At 32.7% G+C, this 11751-nt stretch overlaps 1 protein-coding gene across 2 annotated transcripts in view; it reads right to left on the bottom strand.

Annotated features, from left to right (window-relative positions):
• The window catches only part of LOC109533303, a gene marked incomplete at its 5' end in the record, with an annotated part of 22161 nt that extends 13438 nt beyond the window's left edge, over positions 1-8723 (bottom strand). For both annotated transcript variants that reach the window (XM_019898589.2, XM_048664914.1), the window contains 2 exon segments: positions 1961-2105; positions 8500-8723. In XM_019898589.2, coding sequence (XP_019754148.1) covers positions 1961-2105; positions 8500-8723 — 369 coding nt within the window.
• Between the last annotated feature and the right edge of the window lie 3028 nt (positions 8724-11751).

Genomic DNA, 11751 nt, shown 5'->3' with positions numbered 1-11751 from the left:
GCCTCGGAAATGGTTTGCAGTCACAATTCACCAACATGTCCGGGATCATAAAACGCGAGGGCGTATGTGCCTCGGAAAGGCAACAATTTGGGCTGTCGGGACTGATTTACACACTTTATAATTATCAAGGGCCCGTAATTCAATTTTAATTGCCCAAACTAACGGGCTGATGGCTTATTATGACCATGCTGAAACTCATTTCAGACTTTACGACTAGTTGCAATTGTCACACAACAAATGACAGAAAAGCGACTCGTACAGCATATTTATCGTCGACATGCAAAGACGCTTTGTAAATGGTTTATAGTATCCACAAAGTTTCTGTTAAAAATTTTTGAGAAAAATTGGAGTTGCGAAGCAGAGTCGCCCGAGCACTTTCTTGCCTTTGCACATAGTTGTTGAATAATTACAAGAATAATGTCTATTTACATATTATTTTTTAAATTCTTCACATACATTTCTAATAAATCACATTTATTGATGATAATTTTGCTTCAATAATAATATACGCTACATAGCCTTATTATTTTTTGGATAATGCAAAAATGTCTTATATTTATAAACCTCTCAAGGTTTATCTGTTCGGCTCATGCCCATGTAACTTTAATGATTATTCGGTTTGTACAAATTGAAGGTACACTGATTTTGGGTATATTTTTACGTTGTATTATTTCCCGCAAATTGAATTCAAAGTTTACAATTGAAACGCAAACAGAAATAAACATAAAGTAGAACTTGACATGTTTAGAAGAGAAGCGAGAATTGATCCTCGCCTGGTTTTCGTTACTTTGCTAGTTTTGACCCCAAAATTAATACAATTTTTCACGAATTAGGATATTTTGCATCTTATGTTCTGTTTACGTGTTTATCTTGCCCGATCCCGTATTTGACTTTGTTTGCTTTGATCATAATTATAACACCGAATTATTTTGAAATTGTTCCATGTTAAATTGGTAGCATATTGGAATACTTCTTCATTCAAAACGAAAAATTACGATATTTGCTTCAAATCTTAAAGTTTTCTTCTGAATTTTTTTTTATAAAAAAACAACATTAACAGATAGTTACAGATGAATAGCCTTTGTCAATAATTACAATAATTTGTCAAACTGCAACTTACTTTGAAGCTCCTTTCACGAATTTGCGAATATGCGAATAGCTCTGGGGAAAGGCCACAGAAACATAGCAGAAGACTTAAGAACTCATGCCAACAAAGGGCTAGAGATATTGAAGATTGGCTCCAGGAAGATAGTGGACTACAATAGATGTTCCGGTTCCAGGCACAAAGGAATTAGTATTGGACCCTTCCAATGGCACTCAGAGCATTGTAAGGGCTACATTTCTTCCACATATGTAAGTTAAACAGAGCACAAGGACACATTAAACCAATCGCTTACTGAACACTGGTACAAATTAAACAGGAGTTAATTAACCGAATGGGAGAAGCTGCTCGAGAAGAGTGCATAATAAGGCKTTTACACAGGCWCTAAYTTGTTTGCAGTTAAAGACTCTAATGTATCTTTATTTGTAAACATATCAATTTGAGGCTATGAGGACATGCATGTATCTTTATTTGTAAACATATCAATTCGAGGTTATGAGGACATGCATGTACCTCTACTTGGTGAAGAAGATATATTGYTGATTCCGCAGTTGCTTTAATAAGTAGTATAGGTAAAACCTGAAGTAAATTTGGTTTCGTTCAKGTTTTTCTGTTCAGGTCTTCAAGTTYAGGAAAAAGTTTTTGCTCATATCTAAACCGCYAGTATTRACTCATAMATTTTTTTGCAAAGRAATTGGTYGAGAAAAAACCAACTCGAAAAAATGTAGTCGATATACGAATTTTACTTAATAAATTAGTSCTAAATTGTGCTTACGCCTATCTGGTCACATTTCTCCACTAATTATTGATAGACTTACTACCCACATGCATTCGCTAATAAACTGCATTATTACTTACTTGGATCTTTCACTGCAGTTATGACAAGTTTGAATCCATTGCTTTCTGTTCCCCAATTGTCGGTGACGTATTTCAAGGTAACATAGTTGGTACGGGTGAACATCGCTCCCAAATTTTGTTTCGTGTTTTTGCAGGATAAATCAAACTGAAATAAAAAAAAACAGGAATAATAAAAAATTTGATACAAATAGCGTTTATTTATTACAGAGAGAGATATACTAAGGGATAACCCAAAGTTAACCCAAGATTTGCAGTAAATTGCTGGCAACCCTGAAAAATTAACGGGTAAAAAATGGAGCATTAATGTGAAGAAATTAAACGAAACATTCAGCGAAAGTGGATCTGTTGGAGAAACCAAACACACCTCGTCCAACAGCAAATCGTGCCCAAGAATTGCAAATATCAGTATGCTCTCTAAATCGTAAACACATAAAATATATGTGGTTTCATATTCACAAAATTCAATTAACACAACGACTATTCATAAGACAGTTCGTTGAACGGATTATTAAATATCAAATGGATTCTCATTTTTCGAACAAAATCATCATAGGCATTTCGAACAAGGAGAGGTTTAAAAAACGGCATGCCACTGGAAAAATTAAACGGTGTATCAATATCAGAAGAAATGGTAATGGAAAATTTCTACGAATGAGTGTTTGCAGAGTGGGCGAGGTCATTTTCCGTATGATCAATTATCGTGACTGAAAACTGTGATTTAGTTTTACTTAATTGATATCTTACGTTAATTTTATGACCCCATTTATATATTTTCTGCATTTCCTTTCCACTAGAAACGTCAAAAACTAAATGATGTTAACGTAGTTTTCTAAGGAAAAGCAATTCATGGATTTCCTAAACCATTCAATATTAACCGTTTATACACGCAGAATTCATAATAATGATCAAATTATCTTTTTGTTCTTTCTTAATTAACTAATTGACGTGAAGTCAATAAGTAACGCAAATGTAACATCTATTAGCTAAAATCAAATATCATGCTACAGCAAACGCAAGAATCGGACTATTGATGTATGTATTATAGTTGATGGCATGTTAAGCGTTATCGATATTTAATAATAGTGTATTAATGAAAAAGAAGTCATTAAGGGCAGCTTTTTACACCGTTTAGGAGAACCGAATAACTTTTATTTCGCTAAAGCTATGTGGCAGAGCTTCAAGTAAATTCTTGTTAGTTTAATTTCGTGTATTGTCAATAATTATCTCTAGTTCTGAATTAACTTTCTTCTTTTCGCATTTGCCTTCTTCTGCCCTCGCCAAAATAATTATTTTGCCTCTGTGTCTATAAATCTTAATTCGTAGTAAATCCATTCACACAGCAAGGCACTCACTATTTTAAATTTTATGTTTATATATTATTTTCTATGATATTCTTATCTTTCCTGGGTCTCAGTCAAAGTGTGAAGTAAAAATTTTGTACATCGTTTATTTCATTAGGTTTCGGCGAGACAACAGCGTCATCATCAGATTTAAAATTTACACAAAATCATGGTTGGTAAAAATCAACGTTCTTTTAGATTGTTTGCTCTGTGGGTCGATTATGTCGACCGTAATCTGCTCGTAAAGCCCTAAACTTTGATACACCAGAATCACCATTTTTATAGTAACATTTAATAATTATTACGCGTTCTTCGACAGTTAAACGATCCATATTCCAAAATGGCAAACTTTGAACTAAAACCTGTTGAGGATGCATTCGCTTCAATTAATATTTAAAGATATAAAGTTGTCACATAATTTGAGGTAGATGTTTCTATGCATATTTATATATTTTTGTTTTTTAATAATTAATTTTATAGTTAAGCTAACTGTCAATTCTGTTCCCTCCTTAAATTGTGTGACCGCTGTTTTTCTTCTATTATCCCTTAAGAAGACCTCAATAAAGATCAAAACGTCTGTTGAATTATAAACCATTGTTATTATTGTCCCACACCTGCTATATTTTGAACTTAACTATACCATTTTGACGCGAAACTGAGCGAAAATGTTTTAACAATTCTTAACTTCGTTGATAATGTTTCTAATTTCTGTTCAAAATTGTGCTTTTGCGCCTGTCGTTTAACCCCACAATTTTCAGGAAAAGTATTTTTTATATTGGATGGCAGACCCAGAATAAATATTAACCCTTACTCGTTAAATTAAATAATTAATAAATAGACAATAACGTGAGCAATTTTCAACTGAACTCAATTTTATTGAGTGGTTTGAACCAAACTACATAAATTAGGCGGGTAGAAGTAAAGTTGTTATTTATGCAATGTACATTTAGTTCGTTATCAACTCGTTAACTACGAAGTTGATGAAATATTGCTATATTTTATTACATTTACTAGTAGTTCTGCGTAATCTATCATATTTAATGCTTGGCCTTATCAGGACTCCGGCTATGGCTAAAATTAAGCAGTTAATATTAAATTGCCCATAGTTGTTACCATTACCCGCCAATTATTCATGCATGAGCAGCGTATGTAAAGTTTATATATTCCTGGTAGCATGATGAGGACGGTGGAAGGGTATAAAACTTTATTTCGTTAATAACTATAATATTAGTACATATTTGGTGATTAATGTGGATTATACCGTGGAGTTCATGCTGTAAATCTACTATGCAGGGTGATGGAGAGTAAGAGAAAAATATTGAAACAAATGTTTCCGAAAATTTCTAGAAGATATTAACAGCTGAAAATGAACTTTTAACGTTGTTTACAAGTATTAAAAAAAGTAGCAGTAAATAAGAAAATAGGGAACAAAATTATAAAATTTACCATTTATGTGGTTCTCAAAATATCAGAGCGATTTTCATAAGCTACAAAGCATCCAGACGTATACCCCATAAGCATTCCACCAGAAAGTGAAATAGAACAGTTATATGAGAATAACACACTGGCTCTAAAAAACGAAAATACACATTTTTGGATAATTATTGGTGACTTAAATGCAAGGCTGGGCAATATTAATGCAGAAAACATCCCGAACAGGGGAAATATCGGACCCGGATAAGAAAGGGTGACAAACTCAATAAAGAAAACTACCACCCGAGAAGCGTATTACCGAATCCGTACAAGTTATTAACTAAAATTATCACAAATAGACTTACGGACGAACCATCCGCGAAAGTTCATCTCAAGTTGCATTTTATAAAATCGAAAGGAAGGTAGGTATTTGAAAAAAAATTTGGGCTCAGTTTTAATCTGAGAAATGCAATTGTTGTCTGCGTATAATAGTTTCAACTGTTCGAAATTTTTCCGAAACGTCCGCAGCATTCAGTCGGAAGAGGCCAAGGTTTCTTCAAGCGCTGTTGTTTTAGGAAGTGTATCTCGAATCTGGAATCTCCAATAAAATAACGTTTTACGAAACTTGAGATGCCGTAAAAATCTAGACAAACAAGTAAATATAAGTGTATAAAAATATAGTAATAAGAGGTCTGAGAGCAACTTTCAAACTATGACCGAACCGAAGCTAAAGTAAACCTAAGCAATGGTAGATACAGATAAAAATTTTGCAAAGCAATGCAGTGAGAATAGTTTTTCCGAGACCATAACTTTCCTTGACTGATTTCGGTTGTCCCAGGCCGTCAAAGTAACACTTTTCGTTTACAATAAAAAATGTTTGAATGAATTTCCAAGTTTGCTGAGCGCATTTCTATCTGATTCTATGATTGTACTATTGATTATATAGTAATAAAAATACAAAATTTTGCAAGTTAAATTGTGAAGTGGACAGTTTTGACTTAAAAGTTGAGTAATAAATTACTATCAAATCCATAAATAGCGTTTCGATTTTTTAAATTCAATTCGTCCTAAAATTTGGATTAACCGGTAACAGTTGTCCTAACGTTTGACGTTGCACGTTATACAGAGCGAGCCTATGTTCAATAATTAAAGTTATAAAGAATATTAGCTAATTTATAAAGAATAAAATTGGCCAAAAACATTATAATATTATTAAATATCGCAGGCCAAAACGACAAATTATATTAAAACATAAATTCATTGGAAGCTTCTATTCAAACTGAAAATGTGAAAACATTGCTTTTATAATGTGACTGATAAATTGATTAATTATTCAGGAAGTAATTCTATAGTTGACTGCCCTTTTGTAACGTTTCCAATAACGGCCTCTCTTTTGTCATTTTTATACGTAGAACGTCTTGCACCAGAATTTAGCGAACTGACATCGTTTAAAGAGGGATTAATAAATCTAATTTTATTTTATTAAAAAAACTACTTTATAACTTTTGTCGAGCTTATTGTTCTATAATCGGATGATAAATGCGCTGTAATAAAAAATAATCTAAACAAATTAAATACATTTATTCTGTTTCGATATTTATTAGGTTATTATTGTTGGTTCTTCACCATATTTATGAAGCACCCATAGAACATGTTTTACCTGACTGGTTGGGTAATTTGGTATTATTTGAAATGAGTTGTTGTGAAATGCTTTTGGAGAAAAGTAGCAAATGCTTCATCATCATGCTCAACAATTATTAATTATTAAAACCTAACTCTCTTTGGAAGCACCACAAGGTAAAAATAATCTGGCAATGAAATTCTAAATGATTGCCAATTCCCGTACACTGAGTCGTAATCCTGATGTTTTCTCGAGTTCCATCAACTTTATACACAAATAATTACCTTCTAGTCATTGCATCAAAATTCGTCAATCTGTCTTTCTTAAGAGCTTGAACGCCAAATTTGCAATTTTGAAATAATCACATAACACGGCTCATAGAAAATAATATTCAAATGTGCGGTTTAAAAATAGAATGGGAAACAAATTGAAAAAAAAACTCATATTATGGAGGTCCTAATATTAAAGAGCAAGTAGGAAGCTCACTAGGAAGAGAAATGAATCACATCAAGATAGAAGAGACGGAGGCAACCTGGAGCGTAACAGAGAGAACAATTAACAATATCCAAGAGCAGCAAATAGGGTTCGTAGAAAGCAATAAAAAGCAAAGGTGGATGACGCAGGAAATACTATCCTTGATGGATGAAAGAGGCAACACACAAGAAGCAAAACCAAAACAAATACTGGTAAAGTGATAAATAACTTAAGGTACGCAGATGACACCGTCATCCAGCCAGCAGTCCAAGTGAATTACAGAGAATAATCCATAAAATGGTATTTTCATGAACATATCCAAAACCAAGACCATAGTCTTTTCCAAAACACATAGAAATATAACCTTGACCTTAAACGGCAAAGCCGTAGAGCAGATCTCCTCATTTGAATACCTGGGCACCTCGATAGATCAGGACTGTGACCCTAAAAGTGAAATCAGATCCAAAATAGAACAAGCGAGGAAGGTCTTCTATGAAGAAGCTAGTATGAAGAAGCTCTTGACTAGATTGGAATTGAGCTAGGAGTTCAGGACACGCGTGCTCCATTGCTATGTGTTCTCTGTACTCTGTACTCTGTACTCTCACTGCTGTATAGGATCTCTGATCCAGTAACAGAGAAGTGAATCGACGCTTTTGAGATGTATCTCTATCGACGGACGCTCTTTTTGGACACAGAGAACCAATATAGAGGTATGAACGCCTCAAAAGTTCCTGAAATGAACTGCTACAAACGATAAATAAAAGGAAAAACCGTATCTTGAACATATTATGAGGGCCGATACGAAATCCTGAAACTCATCATCGAAGGGAAGATTCAAGGAAAAAGATCCGTCGGAAAACGCCAGAACTCATGGCTGAAGGACATACGCAGGTGATCTGGGCGCACATCCACAAATACTTTACCAGCAGCTATTTCCAAAATCACACTGGCAATTACCGAACGATTCGTATAATAAAAATAGGCCCATGAAGAGATAATTTGTCATGAATAATACTAACAAACCAGTACAACATTTGTTATGGCAAATTGCTCTGGATGTATACATTGTTTAACTCGAAGACTAGATATTTGCCATTGTGATTTAAATCTGCTGTTTGCAATGAATATCCTGTAAGGGCTCCTGCTGTACACCATTCTAACTAGAATGAAAACTCTTTGAATAATCAATTTGAATCAGTTGAAACACTTGATTATTGAAAACCAACAGCGTTCTCGTTATAAATGATGAACCATGTAAAAAATTTGTATTTATTAATAAAAATGCATTTATGAGCGAGCAGTCATTCAACAAACAGGAGACTCATTATTGTACTTACATTATTACTCTATTTTGAATTTTAGTTTACATATTCAAGCTCCTGGTAAAAACTATTAAATAGTATTACCATGTCGGGATGTTTACTGAGTAAGCACATAAATCAAGAAGCAACATGGAAAACCACCAATAATCGCACAATAAATATACAAAAATATCCATTCTGCATTGACTACATATTTTAGTTATGCCAAACCATTAATGTCCTGCAAAAAGTTAATTCTCTTAGTAGTTTTTACCTTTACTTTTGATGACTACAAAGATAACGTTAACGTAAGAATTTTAACTTGGATGAAATAGTTAATCAAATATCTTAAGCTGTATAGTGACAATTTATTTTTCCTTCAAATCTCACCTTATAAGTTCCCACAGCATGCGCCCCATCATAAATAAACAGATGGTCATTGCAGTCCAGTTGCAATCCATCAAATCGGAGCATAAATCTCTGCAAAATTGAATGTGTCTGGAATGTGATGACGCAATCCAGATTTCTTTCATTCTGGCTCCATAATACAGCACCGTCAATTTTCCGGTAAAGTTGCTGGAGAAAATGATTTTTGCAAAGCGTTTGCATGGAATCTGAAATAAAACCAGGGCGTTTAATTGAAATTTTCTACCTTCGCATATGTTATATATTTAATCATTTATATTAGCTGCTTATGCTTTTTTGTGTTTCTACTAAGAAGTTGATGGACTAATTTCTTTATATCAGAATATCTTGACTTATATAATATCTTGAAATACCAAAGCTATCAAGCGTTGGTATTTTCAACCATATCATATTTTTAACCATCCGCAATAGTTTGATTGATGATTGATAATTAATTTACCAAAACAATTCCTTGTTTCCAAAACTTTTCCTGTATGAAATTTGGCACATTTTACAAAACGAACACTACTTTTTGAGTGTTTATGTTGCTGAAAACAAATCTAGGACTGTTCTGAGGCCTATTCTGTCTACGGTCGACTTTTAAAACAAATGTTTGTAGTCTTGATTTATTTTTTTTATCTTTGTGACAAATTATTTGCTATATCATTACTCAGGAACCTCATTTGAAACTATAAAAAGCAAAAAATCTCTCTCAGAATCAGACACAGGCAAATAAATTATTTTCCCTTAAATTGCATTTGTCTGATATCATTATTTTGAAGTGCTCGGCAAGTTTTTTTGTCTTCTTCTGAAAGAGGTTCTTTGTAAAAATGCAGTTTAAACTGTGACACGGTGAAGGCGGCCTCTGAAACTTTATGCGCTAGCATGGATGTGTTTTATAAAAATCCTTTTAAGACTTTCATGAAATCCAAGGATGCATGAAGCGGATATATATTTAAATTGTTCTCTTTCCTGAATTTAAAAAGGCTTGGATAAGTATGGATTTTTCTGTCTTATCGTAAAAGCTTTTGGGTCTGAATGTTTTGTTCCTAAATATACTGTACTGTACTGTCTGTCTCTGCTTAAACGAATAATGATTACAGATGCCATTTGGAACTACCAGGTTTGGTAAATTTGTAGTCAATGAGTAGCAAAAAATTAATATTTTCTGCCTGTTGTGGAGTGTCGCTCTAGATTCCATGTCATACAGGAGAATTAGCACCAACATCTAGTTAAATTTAATAAAACTCATTAGGTGTTGATGAAAAATACATGTTTCCTTAATTTCATAGTTGTTTCATTTGTCAAAGTCAAACTGAAAAATCGTGTTTTTTACTAAAATACCATATTTCGATCCTTAAATTTTAAAAGTAGTTGAACGTTATAAAGATGGACCTTAAATATTTTAGTCACTCTCAAACTAGTTGTTACGATTTGGAAGCATCAGTGCACCTGTCCGGCACACTAATATCAAATAACGTGACAATCACGTTATTTTATTTCATATATTAGAATTTTAACATACAGAGTTTTAAAGAATGCTTTACTTTATAGCAAAAATTAATATTTAAAATAACAATTATTTTATTGCATTAAAGCAAAAATTAAAAGACTTGCACTTAGTCCTAGTGTGAGTACAAAATTTTAACTAGAAATGATGCAACTATAAGCAATCCAAAATAAACGTTAACATTTGGGGAGGTTATAACTATTATATTATAACTAATAATCACAGGTGCCAAGTGTGCAATGAATCTAATAATGAAGATAATATATCTTATTTCCAAAGATAAAATTTGTTCATTCTTTTCACCAAGTTGAAACAAATCTTCTTTTATTCCATAAAGTTGAAATTGTTCCAACGAATATAAAATCCCGTATTTTATCGTACATGGTCTTAAATCAAATCAATTACTACCGAACAATGGCACTGTCGTACCTCTAAAAACTATGTTCAAAATGGCGGTTTTCGCTTTACCAGCAAATAAATTTTATCGGCTTGAAATGAAACTTATGAATCATGAAACGGCTTTTAGTCGAGCGAAGTATTTGCGCTATAAAATTGGGATTCTCGGATCGCCATTAATTAGAGCGAATAGGATTATTTGTATACCAAAATCGTATAATATACTGTTGTTCCAATAAGCTCTTTAACCCTTAATAAAACTTTARTTTTTAATATTAACTAASTGCAATATTATCACCTACAATATTCAGAAAYATTGCCTTAATAAWTATTATTAAGAYATAATCTATATAGCTCAAGTGCGAGCTCAMGTATTAATATTTAGAGTKAGCAACTAACTTTTTGCAMATTTTCATCGATCGCTAATTTAAAATATTTACAAMAAATCGAAAGTGGATGTAATATGCCCTGCTCTCTTKGCTGATGAAACATCAGAGGTGAAAAAGATTCAAGGAGTTAAGTTAAGTTTAGTTTAATTAAATGGTGGGAAAATTGTTCGAATTAAAATGTTACAAAAGRTCTTGACGAAAAATRTTCAAAACGATTTGTTATTTCGTGCACTTTGTATGAYCATCTAGGTRGCTATATTTTAATTTTTAATAGTTAATGACKCTCAAAGCCATAGTGATAGTATCTCTGGAGCCCATCTGAACCGAGGACAATTGGCAATGTTAAAGTATTTTGAAAACTGATTAAAAGAAACGAATTTTGTATGGTTACTACTTCATATAATTAGAAATTTAAGAAAGTTTTACGAAAAGTMAAGCTGTTTGGCTAAATTTCCATGTTAAAGAATTAAAGTAAACATGRTCCAAGTTTTTCTGTATCCAAAGAAATAATCAGAACCCAATGTAAATATGGCTAAGTATAACTTTGCTYAATTTATTCAAGTGAAAGTAAACCTACCGAATATTTAAGATCCTTTCCCTGAGAAAATACGCATTGCTTCTGAAATCCATTTAAGTTGAATTTATTTCAGTAAATATCCTCTTGGCTACGGTTGTAATTAATTTGCTTTGGGCTGCATATTTTTACTCGAATGCTGAATAGTTCCGCCAATGTTCACAAGATTGTCAAGAACTACATTTTCAATTTAAATTCATGTCCAAGACGACAGTTTATTTATATTTTAGTGAAAGACTTCGTTTTCAAATTTATTGCAAACTTTTGTACATTCCGGCCAAAAACAAATTAATGCAAGCATGTGTCCGGTCGGCGTTATTAAAGTCGTGTCAAGTTGGAAAACGTTTTCCCATTAACCACATCAGACA

This window comes from Dendroctonus ponderosae, unplaced genomic scaffold (genome assembly GCF_020466585.1).
Source record: "Dendroctonus ponderosae isolate FM_Combo_2020 unplaced genomic scaffold, Dpon_F_20191213v2 Dpon_F_20191213_3, whole genome shotgun sequence".
In the NCBI taxonomy this organism is placed as follows: Eukaryota; Metazoa; Arthropoda; class Insecta; order Coleoptera; family Curculionidae; genus Dendroctonus; species Dendroctonus ponderosae.
Note: the sequence above shows the minus strand (reverse complement) of the source record. Positions and strands in the feature narration are given on the sequence as shown.